At 37.9% G+C, this 19447-nt stretch overlaps 1 protein-coding gene across 4 annotated transcripts in view; it reads right to left on the reverse strand.

The window, feature by feature from the left end:
* The window catches only part of TRAK2 (trafficking kinesin protein 2), a 94093-nt gene that overhangs the window by 31190 nt on the left and 43456 nt on the right, over positions 1–19447 (reverse strand). For 3 of the 4 annotated variants that reach the window (XM_006153040.3, XM_027773646.1, XM_027773647.1), the window contains one exon: positions 14399–14593. In XM_006153040.3, coding sequence (XP_006153102.1) covers positions 14399–14593 — 195 coding nt within the window. Of the gene's footprint in view, positions 1–12197; positions 12321–14398; positions 14594–19447 lie in introns of those variants that run through there. The other variant, XM_006153041.3, reaches the window with a different exon arrangement.

A 19447-nucleotide genomic window follows, 5' to 3' on the forward strand; every position in this document is an offset into this window, starting at 1 on the left:
GCTCCCATGGGTGATGTACACGCCACAATCCCTTCTCCTCCATTTCCTCCTTTCGAGATTCTGGGCATGCATGCACATGCACTTAGCAGTTTGTTAAGCTGCTGGGTCTGAGAACCTCATAGCTGGTTTTTTAAGCTGCTGGGTCTGAGAACCTCATAGCTGGCCATGTGGAGTCCAGTTGTCTTAACTACCATACTGTAGGTCGGCCCCTGAAGTCCTATCTTTGTGTGTGTGTGCGCGCATTTTTATTCTTTTTTTTTCTTTTTTTACATTTAATCACTGTACCATCTATTTTTTTGTTGTTGTTGAGGTTTTTGCTATAGGGCGCATGTGTTCGCGAGGCTGACAGAGAGACAGAGAGACAGAAAGGGAGAAATCATCCCCCAGGAGGGATGGCCACGCCACAATCCCTTCTCCTCCATTCTCCTCTCGGGATCTTGGGCACACACGCACACGCGCCCAGTGTGAGTTTTAAGCGACCGGGTCCGGGACACGAACTGTGGTCGACTACGTGGGAGTCCAGCGACATAGCCATTACGCTAACTGCTGGTCCCAATCACTGTACATCTTTACAGCATACAAAATGGGTTTTCCCAGCATGAATACATTGTGTATCAGTCCAGAGATATTACTATATACATTATCATCACCAGATAATTTTCCATTTTTGTGTTCATTAAATGATTTTGCTTCATTTTTTCCCCCTTGATTCCCTCTCTCCCACCACCATAGTATATCCTCCTCCCACACTGTCTCTTCTATCTATAGTTGCTCTCTGTGTCTTTATACCTCCCCAACTTTGTTTCTCTCATACTGTGCAGACATTTGGTATATATGAAGTGGGGACATATAATATTTCTCTTTCATATTCTGGCTTGGTACACTTAGTATTAAATCTTCCATATGCATCCACTTTTGATCAAATGCCAGGGTCTCATTGTTTTCTATGGTGAGCAATATTTCATAGTCTACATGGGACACACTTTTCAATCCATTCATCTGTCCTGGAACTTTTGGATTTATTCCATGGTTTAGCAATTGTGTATAATGCTGCAATAAACATGGATGTGCAAGTACTTTTTTAACTGAGTGTATACCTATCCTTTGGGTAGGTATCTAGGAATAGAATTACTGGATCATAAGGTTTGTAGGTTTTTGAGAAATCTCCACATTGTTCTCTACAAAGGCTGTACTAATTTACATTCCCACCAACAATGTAGGAGAGTTCCCTCTTCACTGTAGTCTTGCTAGCACTTATTATTCTTTCTTTCTTTTTTTCTTTATTATTATTATTTTTTGGAGGGGTTTTTGCTATAGGGCATGTGCGCTCATGAGACAGACAGAGAGACAGAGAGACAGAAAGCGAGAAATTACCCCCCAGGGGGGATGGCCATGCCGCAATCCCTTCTCCTCCATTCTCCTCTCGGGATCTTGGGCACGCACGCACACGCGCCCGGCATGAGTTTTAAGCCACCGGGTCCGGGACGTGAACCGCGGTTGACTATGTGGGAGTCCAGCGACATAGCCATTACGCTAACTGCTGGTCCCTCTTTATTTTTTTCTTGAGAGATTTTTGCTACAGAGTATATGCAATCGCTCAAGACAGAAAGAGACAGAAAGGTAAAAATCACTCCCCATTGGGATGATAGCCATGCTACAATTCCTTCTCCATTGTCTTCTCTGGTTTTAGGGAATACACTCATAGACACCCACTATGAGTTCCAAGTCACTGGGTCTGAGACCTGAACCACAGTCAATCATGTGGGAGTCCAGCACCCTAACCACTACATTATTTCTCAGCCCTATTCTTTATTTTTTTAACCTTAGCCATTCTGACTGGGGTTAGATGATATCTTGTTGTGGTTTTGATCTGTCTCCCTTATGATAAGGGATGTAGAGAATTTTCTCATATGCTTTTGTGCTGTTTGTATGTCTTTCTTGGAGAGTTGACTGTTCAGCTTGTTTTCCCATCTTTATTGGATTGAATATTTTTTTGGGGGGTAAGCTGCTTAAGTTCCCCGCATATTCTGGTTATCAGGCACAGTTTGCAAATATATTTTCCCATTCTCAAGATTGTCTCTTCCTAAAGTATTTCCTTAATTAACACTTTAAGGTTCCCCAAAGACTATGGATGTGGGGATGTTATTAAATATGCTTTAATTTTATCCAGGCTTTTAAATTTCTCCCTAGCATCACTGCCTAAAATGAACCTGGGAGTTACCCACAGCTTAGTTATTAATTACAGTGGTATTCCTAGTTAAAAATAAAGTGCTGGGTTGGTGGTATTAAGAGATAGCTGAGCAGGTTTAAACTGAAAATACAAAAACTGTCTTTAAAATCTAGACATAAACATTATCATTCCTAAATAACATATAAGTAGAGAAACTGACTCCACTATTTAACCACAGTGACAATAAGGGAAACAGGCTTTTGGGCCTGAGGAGTAGACACAATTTAACTGGGTAGCATAGGAGAAAGGGAGGATTAAAAAAATTAAGACAGAAACTACAATGAGTGATCTCCTCTACTTCCAGTCTCAATAACAAAACTAGGGGGCATAGATTAAACCAATATATCCATGCTCTAAACTAACTACAGAAAACCAGCCAATGACTGCAAAACAAATGTGATCTAGAGCAGTGGTTCTCAACTCCAGGTTCTGATTGAACTGATTTAGAGGAGACCTAGGGTACTCGTAGGATGTAGAAGTTTCCCAGGTGTTCAGATGTGAGCCAGGGATGAAAACTACAATCTGGTTAATATCCAGAGCAAGGAAAACAGGAACCCTAGAGACTTAAAGAAGTTGGTATACAACTAAATAATATTTTATATGAAATGATTGACCAGATGAAGAAGTGGCAAATTTATCTCAAAGTAAAACTAGTCAGTTGAGGATAAACAACTGTGAACTATAAGTTACACGAGAAAAAAGCAGAAGAAAATGGGCACAGAAACATAGTTAAGAAAAGTTTAGGTCAAAACATTTTTTAGTGAACAGAAACAAAAATATACAGTTGTCCTTTAGTATCCAAGAGGGATTTAGTTTCAGGATTTCCTCCCATCTCCCCCATACCAAAATCAACACACGCTCTAGTTTCTTATATAAAAAGGCATAATATTTGTATGTAGCCTATGCAAGGCCTCCTGTCTACTGTAAATCATCTCTAGGTTACTTATGATGCCTAATGCAATGTAAGTGCTATGTGAAAAGCTGTTATGCTGTACTGTTATTTATTTGTATTATCTTTTATTGTTATTTTCCCAATACTTTCAATCTATAGATATGTTCACACCTTAAAAGAAAAAGTGGGAGTTACGCTGATTTTTAATATGTGCACACAGATGTATATCTGGTATTTCACTAGATAAGGGCTTTGGGATGTTCTTAGTGGACAGAGATAGAAACAGCGGCTTGGTGGGAAGAGCCCATTACTGGTCTCCTACATCATCTAGGTTTTTTCTAAGGATATAGAACCTGCAGTCACAGAACGACAACTGTATTTCCCATAAATGCTCACCACCTGTCACAGTATGAGAATTTAAAGCTGGACCTTAAAAAGTTATCTAGGTTAATCTCATTTTCTTGTATGAGGAATCGTCTCTTACAGAAATTATGTGATAGGTCCAAGACCACAAAGCAAGCTATTAGTGACAAAGCCAGGATCTTTTTTTTTTTTTTTTTTGAGAGAGATTTTCGCTATAGGGCGCGTGCGCTCGCCAGACAGACAGAGAGAGACATAGAGACAGAAAGCGAGAAATCACCCCCCAGGGGGGATGGTCCCGCCGCAATCCCTTCTCCTCCATTCTCCTCTCGGGATCATGGGCACGCACGCACACGCGCCCGGCGTGAGTTTTAAGCCACCGGGTCCGGGACGCGAACCACGGTCAACTACGTGGGAGTCCAGCGACATAGCCATTACGCTAACTGCTGGTTCCACAAAGCCAGGATCTTAATATGGAGGTGATTACAATGCCCATCTCACAAGGTCACTGGGAAAAAACTAGGTCATGTAGGAAGCCAGTAATGGGCTCTCTCTACCATGCTATTTCTTTTTCTTTTCTTTTTGGGGAAGTTGTTTTTTTTTGTTGTTGTTGTTGTTTGTTTGTTTGCCATAGGGCACATGTGCTTGCCAGAGAGACAGAGACAGAAAGACAGAAAGCGAGAAAATCACCCCTCAGGGGAAATGGCCACACTGCAATTCCTCCTCCATTTTTTTCCTCTTGGTATTTTGGGCACACACACATGCCTGGCATGAATTTCAAGCCTCTGGATCTGGGACTCAAACTACATCCAGCCATGCAGGAATCTAGTGACATAACCATTATGCCATCTGCTGGTCCCTCATGCTGCTATTTTTGCCACCATCCCACTGAGAACATCCAAAAACCCGTATCTAGTGGAACACCAGCTATACTTCTGTGCATGCATATTAGAAAACAGCATAGCTCCCAATTTTTCTTTTAAGGTATGAGTGTGTCTATACATGTCTATATACAAGAAAGGCTGGAAAGATAGACATTAAAATGTTAATAGTGGGGCCAGCAAGTGGCATGGAGGTTAAGGCTCTGGAGCCCACATAAACAACCAGGTGGTTTGAGTCCCAGAAATGGCGGCTTAAGTAATCATGCTGGGCATATGTACATGCATGTCCTAAATCCAAGAGGAGACTGGAGGAGAAGGAACTGTGCTGTGGCCATATCCCAAGGGGTAACCTCACTTTCTCTCTGTTATTCTCTGTCTCTCTTTCTCTCTGGCAAGAACACACGCCCTATAACAAAAACTTTTTTAAAAAGTATGTTAATAGTGGTTATTTCTGGATAGCAATCATGGCTGGTCTTTTTTTTTTTTTTCCAGTTTTTTGCTAATATTCCCTGAAGAACAAATGCTATCTTTGCAATCAGAAAAAAAAATTGCAACTCTTGTTAAGAGCTTTCAAAAACCCAAAATGAACTTTTAAATGCTTAAAATAGTCATTACTGCAAAGAAGCTATCAATAGATAGTTCAGAATTCTTGAATCCTCATGTTTTATATGAAACAATCTATATACTATCAAGCCCCAAAGGCTAGGCTGCTTCTATTATACCCAAAGAAATCTCAGTCGGAAGGCAGGCAGGAACACAAAGAATTCCTCTCTGCAGCCTAATCAGTTCTGTCTTCTCTTCTTCAACACAATACTCCTGATAAAGACATGTTGCACTCGGGGGCACAGCTCTGTGCTCTCTTGGCACGTAGGCGTTGTGATTAAATGTGTCAAGTGCCATAGACTATCTCTTCACTATAACCCTGTAACAAAGAATGTAGAGATAGCCAAGCAGCCTGACTTTAATCAGCCCTATCAAAATCTAGTTTCTCTTCAGTTTTCAATTGTTAAAATAAAAGTATGCTAAATGGTACAGAAATTAGCAATGATTCTTGCTTAATTTCTGGACACAAACTTTCTCAATGCTCTAAAGCATGAGGTATACACCACAGAGATGATCAACATTTTTACCAAGTTGATTTCTGAAGTTTATTAATTACTATTTAACATTTTTGGTACAATATTTGGAGAATCTAATGTTTCTGAAAATGTGTGTGTAGGGGTGGGGATGGTAATATGTATCAGGACTTCACTGATCCTTACTTTATATTCAATTCCTGCATAATTTCACATCAACCACCCCAATCTCACATTATTTTCAGAACAGGAAAGACCAGTGTTAATCCATTCTGATACCTCCGTAGGTTAGTCTATTATATGAAATGGGACTCGACAGTATGTGCTTTTTAGAGATCAAGAATTTTTACCCCCATTACTGAATTTTTTAAATAATTATTTAATTTATTATTATTATTATTTTAAAATTTGCTATAGGGCACATGCGGTCACCAGGGAAGGAGAAAGTGAGAAAGTAAGCTACCAAGTCTGGGACTCAGAACGCGATCAACCATGTGAGAGTCTAGTGCCTTGACCATCACACCACCTGCTGGCCCCAATTACTGATTTTAAAATATAATTCTAATCTTTCGTCACTTTCTAATCTTCCCACATCAAAAACCAAAACCAAAAACAAAAATGAAAATGAAACATGAATGCCACCCACATGCGTAGTAAAAGCTGCAGTGGCACCTGACAACTACAGACAGGTCATGAAGTTTTGACCCTAAAGTGACTGTAGCACTTGTTTCTATGATAGAGAACATTTTATACAGTACAAAAAACTGTCTTGAAAGGAACTAAGAATTAAAAGGAGGAGATGGAGGGCAGCCTTTCCCATCAGGGCTCCAGGGGAGAATTAAGCCCTCCAGGCAGCGATTTATTTAAATGACAGTTCCCTCAATTTTCCCAGGGATGGGTACAAAGCTAGTAATGATACATAGGTGATAATCTCTTATGCAATAAATATCTTAAGAGCAATAAATATCTTTTGTGGAACTGGTAGACAGAACTGATCTAGGGGAATTATCAATCTGCTAACCTGGTTTATGGTTAATGCTGAACATTATTAATCATACTTTATTTCCTGCAAGTGCAGACTAGTGATTTGTGCTGCTTGAGGAAAGTATACCTACCAATCAAAAGTAGTAATTTCTACAACTGTTTTTCTCTGCAAAATTGTGTACCCTCCCTAATTCCTTAATTCTTCAGTTAATGCCACCATGAAACGGTCATTCAGTTTTGGCTGACAATGCTTTATTTGTGTGAATTATGTATTATTTCAACTTTTACATGAAGTCCCCACCATAATGTATACTACATATATTTTTCTTTCTTTCCTTTTTTAACAGAACTTTGCTTTTTTTGTCTGTCAAATATTTCTTCCCTTTCTACCTCATACCCGCCCTCTACATCCACTCTCCACCTATTCCTTTCCCTTTCAGTCTCTGGGATTTATACTCATCCTACCTACTATCATATCTTCAGATCTCTTGATTTCTGCCATAGAAAGCAAATATTTGGTACAAATTGAGTATGGATAGTGTGTATCTTTCAAAGTCTGGCTCGTATTGCTCAACATTAAGGCTTCTACATTCGTCCACTTTGAATCAAATGGCAGGATGTCATTGTTTCTTAGAGCTGAGTAATATTTCATAGTACATATGTGCCACACTTTTTCAACCAATCAGTTTTTAGACACTTAGGCTGGTTCTATGGTTTAGTCATTGTAAATAATGCCACAATAAACAAGGATGTGCTAATTGAGTGATTTCCTGTCCTTTGGGTAAATACCAAAGAGTGAGATTACTGTCACAAGGTATGTCATAAGGTAGTTCTCTTTGTAGGTTTTTGAGTAAGCTCTATGTTGCTCCCATGGAGGTTGCATTTCCATTTCCATCACCAGCCTCACCAGCACTTGTCAATTTTTTTTTTTTATTCTAGCCATTCTAACTGGGGTTAAAAAGGATCTCAATGTGTGTTTTTTAAAAAAAAAACTTTAATTTTACTTACTATTACAATAATTATTTTAAATAATTTGCTACAGGGTATGTGCACTCGCTAGAGACAGAGAGAAAAAAAGAGAGAGAAAGCAAGAAAGTTAGCTGTCAGGGCTGGGACTCAAACCACGGTCAGCTATGTGGGAGTCCACTGCCTTAACCACCATGCCACCTGTTGGCCCATCAGTGTGGTGCTACTTGCATTTCACTCAGTACGAGAGACTGCAAACATTTTTTCATATGACTTTTGTTACTTATAAGGCTTCATTGGTGAGTCTATTCATTTGCTCCATTTTTAAATTGAGTTATTAGTCTCTTTATGGACAAGATGCTTGAGTTCCTTATATATTCTGGATATCAGTCCCTTGTTGGAGGGATGATTTGTAAATATTTTCTCTCATTCCAAGGGTTGTGTTTTCACTCTAATTATTATTTCCTTTGCTGTGAGGAAGATTTTTAGCTTGATGTAATCCCAATTGTCTATTTTGGGGATTATTGCTTATGCTTTAGAAGTCTTATTTAAGAAATCTTTGCCTACTCCAATGTCTTAAAAAGTTTCCCCGACATTTTCTACTAGTAGTTTTATAATTTGAAGCTTTATATGTAAATCTCTGATCCATTTTGAGTTGATTCTTACTAATACAGAGAGATAGGGAATCCAGTTTCGTTTTTCTGAAGGTGAATATCCAGTTCTTCCAGCACAAATTGCTGAAAAGACTTTCTTTTCTCCACTGCATTGTCTTGTACCCTTTGCCAAAAATCATTTGGCTGTATGATTTGGGGTTTATTTCTGGAATCTTTATTCTGTTTCATTGGTCTGTGCTTATTCTTGTGCCAGTACTATGCTGTTTCTATCATTACTGCTTTCTTTGCAATATATGTTGAAGTCAGGTAGTGAGATGCCTCCTATTTTATTTTTTTTGCATAATATTGCCTTGGTGATACAGGGTCTTTTATTATTCCAGACAAATTTTATTTTTTTTTCCTTTTTCTGTGAACTATTACAGGCAATTTGATTGGAGTCACACTGACATTTTGATTATATTAAGTCTTCCAATCCAAGAACATGGGATATCTTACCATTGTTTTTTCTATTTTAATCATATTAAATTTCTTTCTTCAGTTTTTCATAGTTTTCCTTGTAGAGGTCTTCAACCTTTTTGGTTAGGCTTCTTCTTAGGTATCTTATTCATTTTGTGGCTACTATAAATGGGACTGCTTTCTTCAATTCTGTCTCAGTCTGTTCATTGTTGGTGTACAAAAATGCTGGGACCAGCAGTTGGCACAATGGCTATGTTGCTGGACTCCCATGTAGTCGACCATGGTTCGAGTCCTGGACCCAGTGGCTTAAATTCATGCCAGGCACATGTGTGTACGTGCCCAAGATCCAGAGAGGAGAATGGAGAAGGGACTGAGGCATGGCCATACCACCAGGGGGGTGATTTCTCGTTTTCTGTCTGTCTGTCTGTCTGTCTTTCTCTCTGTCTTTCTGGCGAGTGCGGGCACCCAATAGCAAAAACTTATCCAGAAAAAAAAAAAAAAAACCTACAGATTTTTATATTGGTTTTGTATCCTGCTACTTTACTGAATTCATTTATCACTCCCAGTAGTTTGTTTGTTTGTTTGTTTTTGGATTCTTTAGATTTTCTATGTATATAATCATATCATCATTTCCAAATAGAGACAGTTTAGCATCTTCTTTTCTTTTCTGAATGCCTTTTATAGACTAAAAGTGAAGGGATAGAAAAAGTTGTTTCATGCAAACAAACTTTTAAAAAGGCAGGAATTGCAATACTGATAACTGACAAAATAGATTTTAGGATATAAAGAGTAAAAAGAGACAAAGAAGGACACGACATGGTTATAAAAAGATTAATTTATCAAGAAGATATAACTATCATAAATATTTATGAATCCAATGCCAGGGCACCCAAATGTATAAAAGAAAGACTGCTAGAGCTAAAGGAGATAAAGATTACAACACATTAATTGTAGATTTCATCACCCCACTGTCACCACTGGACAGGTAATCTAGGCAAAAAAAATAAACGAAGAGACATAGGAACTAATAGATACCATGAACCAAATGGACCTGAGAGATGTATACAGTGCATTTCACCTAGAAATTACAAAATACTTTTTTCTCATCTCCACATGGAACATTTTCAAAGACTGACCACATAATAGGCCACAGAACAAGTCTTTATAAATTTACAAGTATAGAAGCTATTATCCAGCATCTTCTCTGACCACAAAGGAACTAAATTTAAAATCAACCACAGAAAGAGCCCTCAAAAAAACACAAAAAAACCTACTGAATGGACCAGTAACGAATGATGAGATTGAATCAGTAATAGTCTCCCAACAAAGAAAAGCCCAGGTCCAGATGGCTTCACTTCTGAATTCTACAAAACTTTAGAAGAGCTAAACCCAATTATCCTCAAACTACTTTTTAAAAAGATTCAAAAGGAAGGACTCTTCAAAACTCATTCAATAATATGAAGCCTCCATGACCTTGATACCAAAACTAGCTAAGGACATAACAAAAAAGAAAACTACAGACTCTAATATCCATGATGAATACTGATGCAAAAATTTTTCAACAAGAAACTAACAAACCAAATCCAACAGTATATTAAGATTATATACCATGACTAAGTAGGTTTTATCCCAGGGATGCAAGGATGGTTTGACATAAGCAAAATAAATGTAATACATTATGTCAACAGAAAGAAAGATAAAAAATCATATGATCATATCTAAAGATGCAGAAAAAGCATTTGATAAAATAAAATATCCCTTCATGATCAAGGCACTCAGCAAAATAGGGGTAGAACAGATAGTCTTCAACACAATAAAAGCCATGTATCACAGACCCATTTCTAACATCATACTGAATGGAGAAAAGCTGAAAGCCTTCCCACTTAAAACTAGAACAAAACAAGGCTGCTCACTTTTTTTTGGACAGGTTTTTGCTACAGGCCACTTGTGCTTGCCAGAAAGACTGAGAGAGACAGAGAGACAGAAAGCGAGAAATCATCCCCCAGGGGTGATGGACACGCTTCAATCCCTTCTCCTCCATTCTCCTCTCGGGATCTTGGGCACACACGCACAGGCGCCTGGCGTGAGTTTAAGCCACAGGGTCCAGGACTTGAACCACAGTCAACTACATGGGAGTCCAGCGACACAGCCTTATGCCAACTGCTGGTCCCAAGGTTGCTCACTTTCTCCACTCCTTTTCAACATAGTTCTGGAAGTTCTAGCCAATGCAATCAGACAGGAAAGCAAAATAAATGAATGACAATATCTACTATCAGTGATTCTCAAGCTTGAGTGTTCATCAGTATCATCAAGAAGACTTGTTAAAACATAGACTGCAGCGGTCACCAAGTGGTGTGGTGGTTAAGGTAATGGACTCCCACATGGTTGACTGTGGTTCAAGTTCCAGACTTGATGGCTTGCTTTCTCACTCCTTCCCCCACCGATGGTCAAATCAAAACTAACAAAATAAAACTAAATAAATAATTCTTTTTTTTTTTTTGAGAGGTTTTCGCTATAGGGCGTGTGCACTTGCCAGACAGACAGAGAGAGACATAGAGACAGAGAGTGAGAAATCACCCCCCAGAGGGGATGGTCACGCCGCAATCCCTTCTCCTCCATTCTCCTTTTGGGATCTTGGGCATGCACGCACACGCGCCCAGCATGAGTTTTAAGCCACCGGGTCCGGGACACGAACCGCGGTCGACTACATGGGAGTCCAATGACATAGTCATTATGCTAACTGCTGGTTCCCAATAATTCTTAAACAAACACACACATAAACAAAAACCATACAGATTGCAGTGTCCCACCCACACCTGTAGTGTCTGATTGGGGGGGAAGGGGAAGAATTTGAATTTTTAACAAGTTCCCAAATGATACTGATGGCAGTGTCCACATTTTGATCTTAAATAAAATTTATATAACTATGCCTCCTTTCCTTTTCTTATGCTGTACAAAGTGGTATAGGTGATTCTTTATTCTTCCTGGTTTGGGTGACTAGAGGGAACCACTCCTCTCTCCTTTCATGTGAGATGGGCTCCCAATTTTATATGCTGCCCATGTTTCCTTCCCAATCAGCTTTTTCGATTTCTTTGTGTTATATAAGAGAGAAAATTGCCTCTCCTCATGTCACCTCTTTTTTATTAGTTGATAAAATTCATTTTTTGTTTTTGTTTTCTGAGAGGTTTTCGCTATAGGGCGCGTGTGCTCGCCAGACAGACAGAGAGAGACATAGAGACAGAAAGCGAGAAATCACCCCCCAGGGGGGATGGCCATGCTGCAATCCATTCTCCTCCATTCTCCTCTCGGGATCTTGGGCACGCACGCACACGCACCCGGCATGAGTTTTAAGCCACCGGGTCCGGGATGCGAACTGCGGTCGACTACATGGAAGTCCAGTGACATAGCCATTACGCTAACTGCTGGTCCCGATAAAATTCATTTTAATGAGCACACATATCCACCAGCATGAGGGAAGAGGTATAAAAAGGGGCCAAAGTAACATCAGGGAGTTGAACTCTAGGGTAGCCTGTCAGAGAAGATAGTAATTACTCAAAATCACAAATCTTGAAATCTTGGGAGATAGAAATCTGTGGGAAAGGGTTAAAGTGTTTTGTATCTTATGTGTTAAACCTTGATCAATTTGCTAAACAAAGTATATCACTTACTTTTTACATTAATAAGATGCAAATTCCTAATACAAGTTATTTATATTTGACTAAACTATTAACAATTTACCTTCAAAAGAACAGTGAAACTGAAGCATAGTGTAGAGGTAAAGTTATTAGCAGACCAGTTATAATCTTAGCTTATTTGCTTCATGGTCTTAGGCATATCATGAATAGTTCAATTTTCAAATTGCTGAAATGAAAATAATACCATTAGACTAAGAAATAGGATAGTTTTCCAGAACCTTGAAGTATGAATCTATCATCCTATTAATCTCAAGTTTTAAATTGCTTCTTTGAATACCATGGTTTGCTTTGAATAACATCTTAAAGGTATCTTAGACTTGCTTATCTTTTATTTCTAGTCTTTTTATTTAAAATTCCTATGGAAAGTAACTCCACTAAATAATGATTTAAGACATCTTTGTTGCTATAGTTGCCTACAGGTCAAAAACCAAGCAAATTAGGAGGCATTTTCTGTCGTCATTGTATTAAAATAGTGGTAAACCAAATTTATTCATATAAAATTTCAGTAGGAAAGTTCTTTCCACATATTTAAAAATTCAACAAAGAAAACCAAACATTTTTCTTTTTAAAAAAATATCCTCCTACAAAACCTCAAGCAAGTAATTTCTCAAACTAAAAAATTATAAAAATCTTAAGAGCCTTAATTTAGGGTACAAATACAGTATTATTTGGGCTTCTTGATATTTCAAATTTAAAAAAATGTTCACTTTTTTTTTTTGGAGTAAATTCTATTAAGCTACTAGGTATTAGTTCTAGGAAACTACCTGATTCTAGGAAATCACTATTAAACAGGAGTTAATGGTTACTATGAAAATTACCACAATCTTTTTCTAGCAACAATCTGGCATTAAAAACACTGAAGTGCTTCCAGTGAAGTACTCACTGGAAAAATATCCAGATGTGATGCAATCTCACATTTACTTCAAATTTTAAAAATTTCACAAACATATCAGTACTAAACTTACAGACTTTCACTATATATTCTGCTAACAGGATATGCATGAAGCATTTTCACACAAAATAAATAAGCTCAGCCTTACTGTAGACTTTTGGAAAGAGATCAAATGCAAAAAGAGCTCCATATTTCAAAGTTTTAAAATCTCTCTATTTAATTTTGTCACTTCCTAACAGTGTGGTGTGAAACAAACTTATTTGCAGGGCCAATCTGGTTTAGCCTCTCTGACATATTCTCTATGAATCCTTAATAATGGGGATTACTGTACACATTTATTTTCCTTGGCATATTAAAATTACTTATATATCTGTGGTCTGTATTTCTTTCTTTCTTTTTTTTTTCCAGAGATTTTTGCTATAGGAAGTATGTACTTGCCAGAGAGATAAAAAATGGAAAGTCACCCCCCCAGGGGGGGGGCGGCAGGATAGCCATGCTGCAATCCTTTCCCTCCATCCTCCTCTCAGGATTTTAGGTACACGCACACAAGTACCAGGTATGAGTTTTAAGCCGCCAGGTCTGGGACTTAAACCGCAGTCGACTACATAGGAGTCCAGCAACATAACCATTATGCCATCTGTGGTCCCAGGACTATATTCCTTAATGACAGACATCATTTCTATGACTATGTTTTAATAGGGAACAGTCAAAAAATTGATGGCTCATGATACCAAACTATTAGGATGATAAATGTTGACAGACATAAAGGGATATTCAAATTTTAAATAATTTCATGCTCTTTTATTTATTTATTTCAATTTTATTAATTTATTTTTTTCTATAGGGCACAGGTGCTCACTGAGGATGGGAGGGTGGGGAGGTAGAGAGAGAGAGAGAGAGAGAGAAGAGAGGTCATCCCCCAGGAAGGATAGCCACACAGCAATCCCTTCTCTTCCATTTTCCCCTTTGGTACGCACACATACACATACTTGGTGTGTTTTTCAAGCTGCTGGGTCCGGGAGCTGAACCACTCAGTCTGCCATGTGGGATCCAGTAGCCTCAACCACCACACCCCCAACTGACCTAGTCACTGCTCTTTTAAAAGTTTCTCTTTCTACTTAGTCTGAGAAAAACAGAGAGTAAAAGTTAGAAGAAATGGAAACATCTAAGTATGCTTCCAACACTGAACAGATCATACACATGAAAAACTCTACATTCAGATAGAACACAATCAGAATCATCCTGTTCAATCAATCTGAGTTAAAGTTAAGTATTTGTAAAGCCACTACCAAGATACCCATGATTTTTTATTTCAATAGACAACTTTAAAAGGATAAAAAAAAAATACTTACTCATATAACGGAAAGTCTCTTCAGCAAGGACCGGAGAGAGAGTATCAGATCCATGCTGCTGTTGGTGTGGGGACTGAGTCCAGTCTTGATTTTCGTATAGAAACAGAGAGTCCACTCTTAGCTTATATTGTGGAAGCTGTTCTTCTAGTAGACTAACCAGCTCAACTTCAGGGAGATCCTCATTGGAGCAGACATCTAAAGAGGAGAGCCCATGTAAATGAGTTTAATCTATTTTTATTTACTAGGCTATGGAGAAAAAAATCATGAAATTAGTTTTATGAAAGTAAGACAGCTAAAGAAATGTTACACATGACTATTTTCCCACTGATTTTAATTAATATACCCTGGCACTATAGCTGGGTTTTCTCTACGTTTCTTTGAAAAGAGAACTTCTAAAGTAAAAATGATGCCACAGTTTCCGTTAAACACTATATAAAAATACACTGCTTAGAGAATATAATTATGTTTTAAAGTTTAAAATAAATTCAGGGAAATTTCTTGTTTCTTCCTTATCAATCTACATAATACTGTTTAAAAGGGGTCTTATCCAAGTGGACCAATGGAATAGAATAGAGACCCCAGAAATAACCCCCAAAGCTTACAGCCAACTGATCTTTGACAAAGGTTATCAGTCAATCCATTGGGAAAAGGAAAACCTCTTCAGTAAATGGTGCTGGAAAAACTGGGTATCCACCTGCAGAAAGATGAAATTGAACCCCCATCTCTCACCATTAACAATAATCAACTCAAAATAGATCAAAGATCTGAACCTAAGACCTCAAACAATAAAACTACTGGTGGAAAATGCTGGGGAAACTCTGGGAGACACTGGCGTAGGCAAAGTCTTCTTAAATAAAACTCCCAAAGCACAGGCAATAATCCCTAAAATAGACAAGTGAGACTATATTAGACTAAGAAGTTTCTGCACAGCAAAGGACACAGTATCAAGTGTGAACCGACAACCCTCAGAATGGGAAAATATTTTTGTTAAATATGCCTCAGACAAGGGACTGATAATGAGAATACATAGGGAACTCAAGTGCCTTATGCGAAAAAAAATGATTAACCCGATTAAAAGATGGGAAAGTGAGCTGAACAAAAGTCTCTCTAAGGAAGACATACGAACAGCCAAAAAGCATATGAGGAAATGCTCGACATCCCTCATCATAAGGGAAATGCAGATAAAAACCACAATGAGATACCACCTAACCCCTGTCAGAATGGCAAAGATTAAGAATATAAAAAGTGATAAGTGTTGGCGGGGATGTGGTGAAAAGGGAACCCTCCTCCACTGTTGGTGGGAATGTAAACTAGTTCAACCACTGTGGAGAACAATATGGAGGTTCCTCAAAGATCTACAAATAGAACTACCATTTGATCCAGCAATCCCACTTCTGGGTATTTACCCAAAAGACAGGAGAACGCTCAGTCAGAAAAGTGCTTGCACATCCATGTTTATTGCAGCATTATTCACAATTGCCAAGACATGGAACCAACCTAAATGTCCACAAACTGATGAATGGATTGGAAAAGTGTGGTATATATACTCTATGGAATACTACTCAGCCATAAAAAATAACAAGACCCTGGAATTTGATAGAAAATGGTCAGATATGGAGGATCTATTGCTGAGTGAAGTAAGCCAGGCTATGAAAGAAAGATATTGTATGTATCCACTCAATATATACCGACTATCCGCACTCTATAATAGAGAGCAAAAATTCGGAGGACATAAACACAGTGAAGGTACTTAATGAGAATAGGACAGTGTGGAATGGGGTAAGTGAAGAGAAGAGGATAGAGAAAGATAGCAAGTGAACAATAGAGAGACAGGACGTTAGTGAGAAACAGATAGGGGTTATTAACTGTTGATGATGACATGTATAGTATTCTCAACTGGATTGGTCTGAGAAGTATTTCATGATGGGTAAAGTCTTTTTACAAGCAAAATGAGAAATAGTGATCGACTGTTTTAAAAAATAATTAGAATAATAATAATGATTGAAAAAAACATAGAAAAGATATTGAATGATGAAGTGGGGAGATTAATGTCTCTGTATTGACTGACATGCATGGCATTCCCTTTTGAAAAAGCAATGTAATACACTGTAAAATTGTATATAACCCAATGTAATATAAAGAAGATTATGATGATAATAATAATAAAATTAAAAAATTAAAAAAATAAAAAATAAATATTTGACATTAAAAAAAAAAAAAGAAACTCACGCCAGGCACATGAAAAAAAAAGGGGGGGTCTTAACTTATATGCTTGAGTCACAGAGAGAAGCAATACAAAATAACCAGCAGAAAACAGCCAATTCAAAAGGGATAAAATGGTATGTTTAACAACACAACTTTAACTCTGAGGAAATATTCTTCAAAATCTGGAAAAGTTGCATTTTAGGATATTTTCATAGTGGCTAGAAACTTTAAAAAATTAGCATCAACATTTAAAGACTGGGATAAATCCTTTATCAATTTTATTTTAAAGATACAATACAATTAAAGCACTAAATATATGAGGAAAAGGAAGCCTGAAAGGGGAGGCAGAGTCCTAGAAATCCTCCCTAGTCTTCACAAAATATAAATCTAGTTTAACATAATCACCTTCTATGTCAGATAGTCCTGGGTTTGAGTTCTGGCTCTACACATACCATAATGTGACCCTGGAGAAGTTACTTAGTCTCTAAGCCTCAGCTTCCTCATCTGTAAAATGGAGATGAAAACAAAGTATGGTACTTAATTCCATGTACGAATTAAGTAAGATAAAGACATGAAAAATATCTGTATAGCGTACAATGCCTGGTACACTGTGAAGGCATTCCCTAAATATTAGCTTTCCTTTGGTGTTTCTAGAAGGTGTGTGTGCTCATCAGAGAGTTGGGGAAGAGAGGAAAGCATCCCTCAATGGGGTGGACGTGCCACAATTACTTCTCCATTTCTCTATCCTGTCAGCATTCTAGGCACACATACACATGTGGCCGGCACATCGTTCAAGGCACTGGGACTGGAATTCAAACTGTGACTGGCCCTGTGGGATCAGGCTCCCTTAACCACTAGGCCACAGAGTTGGCCCAATATTGACTTTTTTGTTTGTTTGTTTTGTTTTTTAATACATTTTTATTTATTTATTTATTTTTCATTTCATTTTCTTCCGTAGAATCACATTATTATTTGTCTTACAAAATGGATATTTCAACAGGTGAACATTTCTCCCTAGTACTGTTGATAAAACTACGAAATATCTCCAACAGATAATACCACATCTCTTTGTGCCATTAATGCTTTGCCTCCCTGTCCCTCCCCCGAATGTCCTTCCTCAGACTCTCCTCTTTCACTTTTTCTTTTTATCACTGTTTTACTATCAAGGTTTGGACCTAGATACCAAATCAAGTCTAAGTTAGCTAAAACATCTAAATAATTACAGAATATATATATATATATACATATATATATATATATATAAATATACATATACACAGTGTAGATATATATATATATTTTTTTTTTAAGCTTGATTTATTTATTCTGAGGGAGAGACAGACATCCCAATAGGGTCTTCAGACCACGATCCACCACCAAATTCAGCTGGCCTGGACCACTGGCATGCCTGCCTGGAGTGCTCAGGGAGGTTCAAGGAGGCAAACCCAGTTCCCATGAGGGTCCAGCTGCATTACCACTGTATCACTGCCTAACCCCATTTAAATTACAGAATATTAGAGGTAGAAAGAAGACACTTCAGGAAACTATCCGTTCAGAAACTGCTTCTTGGTAAGAAAACTAAAACTTAAAGATGAAACCTGGGTCCCAATTTCCTATTCAGCACTATGCCTACTTGACCACAAGGCCATTCCATTGCTTATCTGACCACTTGTCCTAGAAGGCAATTTCCTACACATCATGTCTTTAACATATCACGCTAGTTCTACAGATTTACTAATTCTTCCAGGTGTCTAATCTACTTACTGTCCTATTTTCATTCTTTTATTTTTGAAAGAGATATTTTTGCTATAGGGCACATGCACTTGCTGGAGAGACAGAGAAAGACGGAGAGACAGAAAGAAGTCACCTCCTAGAATGGATGGTCACACCACAATCCTTTCTCCTCCATTATCCTCTTAAGATTTTGGGCACATACGCACATGCGCCCAGTGTGTTTTTTTAATCCACCGGGTCTGGGATTTAAACCACAGTCGACTACATGGGAGTCCAGTGACATAAGTATTACACCATCTGCTGGTCCCTTTCTATTTTCATTCTTAATATTAGAAAGAACATGGGCTTTGGTATTAGACCTACTCTCTAAACCTGGCTCTTCTACTCATTAGTTATAGGGTGACAGATATGTGAGTTATTCTTTCTGAACCTTAATTTCCTCCATTTATAAAATAGAGAACCATTTATCATACAACAGCAGTGAGAAGTAAATAAAATAACAAACAATTAAGGCACCCCACATAATACTTGGCTTATCACAGGTACTTGCTGAATGTAATTCACACGCTACTTGCACTAGCAGTTACCTTTCTCTGACCACAGCTGGCTTTTGTCTTTAGTGGCTCTTGGCATTGTTCCCAATACTGTCCATCATTTAACACCTCTCAAATTTAGCAGTTATCTCTTTAACGTGCTTAAAATACTAGGGCTTAAAATAGAAAATACAGGATGTCATATCATCCCTCTCAGTTTCATAAGAGATCTGGTATTTCCTTTGTGGATGGTATTAAGAAACATGCACTAATTCCGGCAAAGAACAACAAAATACAAGAAAACAAAAATCAACAGAAATAAATTCTAATATTTGACTTTAACGATGACAGCTTAATATGGCAAATATGGCAGTATCAGACATCCCTACTCACCCAGAAGGACAAGGAATGGCTTCACGACCACAAAGAGACAGAGATGAGATACATTTAAAATTTTAAATATGGTTCTAAAGCTCTCAATCCTTGACAGATCTCTTAAATAAGAATCCCTAAAATGTATCGAAATTCTATTACCACAAATTTCACATGATTATCTAAAATTTTCACACTGCATACA

This window comes from Tupaia chinensis, unplaced genomic scaffold (assembly GCF_000334495.1).
Source record: "Tupaia chinensis unplaced genomic scaffold, TupChi_1.0 Scaffold000361_2, whole genome shotgun sequence".
Taxonomy (NCBI): domain Eukaryota; kingdom Metazoa; phylum Chordata; class Mammalia; order Scandentia; family Tupaiidae; genus Tupaia; species Tupaia belangeri.